Source organism: Arachis duranensis, chromosome 5 (assembly GCF_000817695.3).
Source record: "Arachis duranensis cultivar V14167 chromosome 5, aradu.V14167.gnm2.J7QH, whole genome shotgun sequence".
NCBI classification, from domain to species: domain Eukaryota; kingdom Viridiplantae; phylum Streptophyta; class Magnoliopsida; order Fabales; family Fabaceae; genus Arachis; species Arachis duranensis.
In genome coordinates, this window is record NC_029776.3 from 11,187,379 (window position 1) to 11,192,000 (window position 4,622).

Below are 4,622 nucleotides of genomic sequence, written 5' to 3' on the forward strand. Positions count from 1 at the left end.
ATACTTACCATTAGAATCTAGAGCTTTTAAATTCGTATCACGTTTAAAAAAAAAAAAAATACTAGGTTTTAAAACTGTTGATTTTCTTTTATATGTATTTTTCACATTAGTAATACCCTACCGTTGAGTTGTATATAACCTATGTACCTATCAGAAAAACTAATACTAGGTTTTAAAACTGTTGATTTTCTTTTATATGTATTTTCACATTAGTGAAGGTTGAGTTGCATGTAACCTATGTACCTATCATTTTAAAAATCTGTTTTCTAATTATCTGATGCATGATACCTAATTACCTATCAGTACCGAAAAATATATTTATATCCTGATTTAGGAATTAGGAGGAGTCAAAGTCCAAGCCCTAATCCAACTCTCTAGTTTTTTAATCTCCTGGCCACTACCAGGGTGAATCCAGCAATGCAGCGTGGCACACTGGCACGTTAGGCGGCATCCATTGTTTATGACAACTTGACAAGATAGTATCCACACGCAAAATCATACTATTCTTTAATCGGCGGTGGTCGTATCCACGTGTGCTGTTCCAAATGCCCGAGACACGTTTAGGGCCCTTGAATGTTGCTGCAAAAGGGTAGTTGACATTGAATTTTTTTGCCAGGTAGATGAAACTCGCGTTCACGTCCACATCCCCCACCACTGGTGGGGGCTCCCAAGACTAAGGTAAAAGGAAAATTATGCCATCAATTTCTTTTGAATATGGAGGAATCTCATTAGTTCGATACGAAGTTTGTTCACATTCAAAATTCAATGAAATTACATAAGCAAAATAAACAAGTTGGTGAGACTTTGACTACTACCGAAAGCCCCTCCCCGCTCTTTCCTTTTCTTCCTTACAAACAATGAAGAAAGGCGAGGGATTACAGTTTGCAAAGAATGCTGTTATATATAAACAGGATAGATAATCCGGTATCCAATTCTCTAGTTGGGTCGGTCTAACTTCTATTGCGTACCCTACAGACATGAAGGATGGCCTTCCACGTCATTTACCACGTCAACCTACAAATACCACAAACATAACATCAAAAACCAATAAATGCTACCACTAAAACTATATCATAAAATACAGCAACTTGCAAATAGACTTTTTCTATAGCCGGGAGAGTGAATAAAGTAGAAGCAACTTACATTTAGGATCCCAGGAGTATTGACTGGTTGGATTCCAGCTAATGCTCGAGAAAGTAGACTGCATAAAGTAATGTTTTAAAAATTAATTTCCATAGCATAAGATTTGATGAGACAAATGGAAGTGATTTCTATTTTCTAAGGCCTCAGACACATTCGTTACCAGAAAGACTAATGTTTCATTTCATTGTACCCACCTGAACTACAGAACTGCTAGAAGAATGATCCCCGCGTATTCTTTGATGATGTTGGTGCACACCAGCATGCCGAAATGGTTCTTCTGCTGTCGTGAACTGCGATGGTAAGTGTAAGTCACCTGTTGAGCTCAATGAATCACCTTTCCCTGCATCAAGCATGGGGCCAAGGCCAAGGCCAAGTGCAAAACTGAGACAATCATTTTTAGAACCATCTGTCAATTCATCATCACACTTCATGATTGAAGTGGGAGACTCCAAACCACCACCACCAAGTGACTCCATTGCCTCTACTTCAGCCAACAGATCAGAGACTGATTCGTCAACTAAAGAGCCAAATTCGGCGGGTTCACCAAAGATTGCCTGCCACATAGATGTATTACACGTTGGATTAATTACTTGAGGGCATTCCCAGTTCTGCCCAGAAGACTGCCCTGAATTCTCCTCACAGTCTTTCTGGTAACTCCCACTACTCTGACCTTCAGGAGTCCTGTTCTGGCAATGGTTCACATTATCTTCAGTGTTCCCCTCAACTCCATGACCTTCCTGTACTGTATCAGGAGAGCTTTCATTTGGTTTCTTCGAAAAGGTGGTTGAAGGTAGCAAATCGGGCTGGTTGGGATTCAAAATTTCACATTTGGACGACTCCTCTCTCCTTTCAAGATTTCCACTTTGCCCCTCATTCATGTCGACTGCCATATTCCAACTAGAAGAATGAGACTGCAAACCATTGCTCCTAACAGATTCATCTTTACAGTTAGACGGGGTACCAGCATCATCAACCTTCTCAGCTCCACCGGAATTGATAATTCGGCTGTCAGCATGAATTTCCGCCCTTGTTTCATTCCTCCCACCATCCTGAATGTTATCTTTATTATCCAATGTAACACAGGACTCTAAAGACATCGGGCTGTTGTATGGCACAGATACATTTTTGGCACACTTCCCAACAAGTGCATCAGCCAACAATATAGAGTTATCTTGTGTCTCATATGTCCTCCATATTCTGAGGTCCAGAGGAAAATGTCCACTTGCATTCCACTTATGCAACTGCAGTATAGAAAAGGGTCCTTGAACCATCCCAGATGGATCCTGATAATGCCACAACTTATCGTTCACAAAATTGTCAAACGGCTGCTCCATCCCCGTAGAGAGAAGTAATGACGAAATGTCCACTGCAGCACTAGATGGTTCTGATTTTACAACTACATTAGTATTATTAACAGCTACAACATTAGGGTTGACCTGGTTTGGCATTGTACATATGTTTCCAATCAGCTCACGGGTAACTGGAATGTCTTGTGTACGGTATCTAACATCATTCCAGGTACCATCCCAAATAAATATTTGTTTCTCACTTCTCTTAGGCTTATTGTCTGTCAAATGATCAAATTCTATGTCTATACAAGAGTTCTCAGAAGCAGCACCTTTGTCGTCCTTAAGATGATAAAGTTGATGGGGAGTTTCAACCTTACAACTTAAAGGAGTAGCACTTTTCCACGGTTTTTTAGCTTGGCGGAGCTCATCTACTGTCAAAGATAGCTTCTCTTTCAAACACACCCAATAGATCTTGAAAAGATACTCCCAGCTGGTTTTGTCATCAAAATCAACTTCACACTGTAATGGTAGCAGCAGAAGAGGGAAAATAAATCAAACTTAGACCAGCATCATTCTCCCCAGCACATAAGAGACAGAGAGAGAGAGAGAGAGGGAGATGTTCACAGATAAGAAATTAAGCTAACGTATCAATTTACCTTATTTTCCTGACCAGGGTTCTCAACCAGCATTATAGTTTTCATGCACATTCCACAGAATCCTTTATTTCCTCTTACACTAACAAAATCAGCATCTCTTGTACATCCCTTGCACAAAGAATACGTACAAGTATAGCACATATAATGGGATCCCTTCTGACAAACGCTACATATATGCCAACCTGAGTTGCACAGAAAATGAGCTTTTATTAAACGAAAGCTATGCCAATCATCATCATTCATTACATACCAAAAAGTTAATATCCAAAACAAACACAGAACCTGAGTTGCACAGAAAAATGACACTTACTAAACCAAGGCTATGCAATCATTCATTACATACCAAAGAGTCAATATCCAAATAAATAAAGAAGACTGAGTTATCATAACCGAGGAACACTATAATTGGCAAATTATTTATGACTGGACTTCGATTAAACTTGATAATAATGCACAAACAGTATAGGGAAATTATTAAACCGCAACTCAATAAGCATATAGAGCTGGATAGCAAAATTAAACCCACTCGCATGTTGATATCCCAACAAATTAATACGAATCCAATAGGAAAAGTAGTTAAAGAAGCAACATACCGCAATTCCATTTGGCCTTTGAACGAAAGAAGGCTTCGTCTCGCTTAATACAAGCAGGATGATACGCTTTAGGACAACCCCTAAAATTGAAAAACAGAAGAGAGACGATTAAATACACAACAATTGCGAATGTTTTGAAGCTCAAAAACCCGTATAAAGAACTCAAAATGGTGTTGAATTCACAAAACACAAGCTCAATTTCACACACATGTAGAGTTCAAATTAAAGTCCAATTTCTTCTTCTTTTTTTTTTCAGAAGCGTTGACTCACCGGCGATCACAGAGAACGAGGCTTCCGCCATCGAAGCATATGAAGCAAACATCCTCCTCCTCCTTCTTCTGCCTAACCGGAGCAGGAGCCGGCGTGGCTCTCGGAACCCCCCTGGCCGGACGACCGCGCTTCCTCTTCAAACCAGCGGCGTCCGGCACGGCGACCTCCGAGTTGGGAGCGCAGGCAGAGGCCGCTATTCTCTCGGCCACGTTAGCATCGGAGGGAACTCCAGAAAGCTGCGAATCGGAATCCCTAACGACCTCGGCGGTGGTGGTTTGTTGTTGTTGTAGCGGTTGGTCCATGAAGTCAACCGAATCGGGTCAAATGAAATGAATAGGAGGAAATCAAGAGGAGACGAACATGAATCGAAAGGAAAGAGATAGAAAGAAAGAAAAAAAGAAAGAGAGAAACCCTAAGAGGAGTATCGAGAGGAAATGAAGCGTGGTCGGTGTGGGCACATGGAAATGCAAATGGAGATGTGACAAGGCCTTGTTGGTAATTTCGTGTCAGTATCCAAAGAGAGAGAGAGAGAAGAAAGAGAGAGAGAGAAGACAAAGTGTGAGAGATAGAAAGAGACTCTGACCTGACTTGTGGAAGAGTGAGAAGAAGAGAAGAAAGCACGACACGCTCACTGCGGATTCGTTGAATGTGGTGGCCACTGCACCCTCCTC

The 4,622-nt window shown here is 41.0% G+C and overlaps 1 protein-coding gene across 1 annotated transcript; it reads right to left on the reverse strand.

The window, feature by feature from the left end:
* Window positions 1-702: 702 nt before the first annotated feature.
* Window positions 703-4,583, reverse strand: LOC107488037 (zinc finger CCCH domain-containing protein 44). Its single transcript, XM_052261969.1, has 6 exons — window positions 3,952-4,583; window positions 3,682-3,761; window positions 3,089-3,270; window positions 1,338-2,951; window positions 1,144-1,201; window positions 703-1,014 (listed from the first exon to the last, which is right to left on the reverse strand). The coding sequence occupies exons 1-6, from the start codon at window positions 4,251-4,253 to the stop codon at window positions 1,010-1,012; spliced, it is 2,241 nt and encodes a 746-aa protein (XP_052117929.1). The 5' UTR covers window positions 4,254-4,583; the 3' UTR covers window positions 703-1,009.
* Between the last annotated feature and the right edge of the window lie 39 nt (window positions 4,584-4,622).

Bases quoted from the DNA above. Each gene is read 5' to 3' on its own strand.
- LOC107488037 (XM_052261969.1), bottom strand. From the start codon at position 4,253: ATGGACCAACCGCTACAACAACAACAAACCACCACCGCCGAGGTCGTT. The intron at 3,762-3,951 runs GTGAGTCAACGC...TTTCAATTTTAG, and splicing joins CTCGTTCTCTGTGATCGCCG to GGGTTGTCCTAAAGCGTATC. The intron at 3,271-3,681 runs GTATGTTGCTTC...TGTGCAACTCAG, and splicing joins AAAGGCCAAATGGAATTGCG to GTTGGCATATATGTAGCGTT.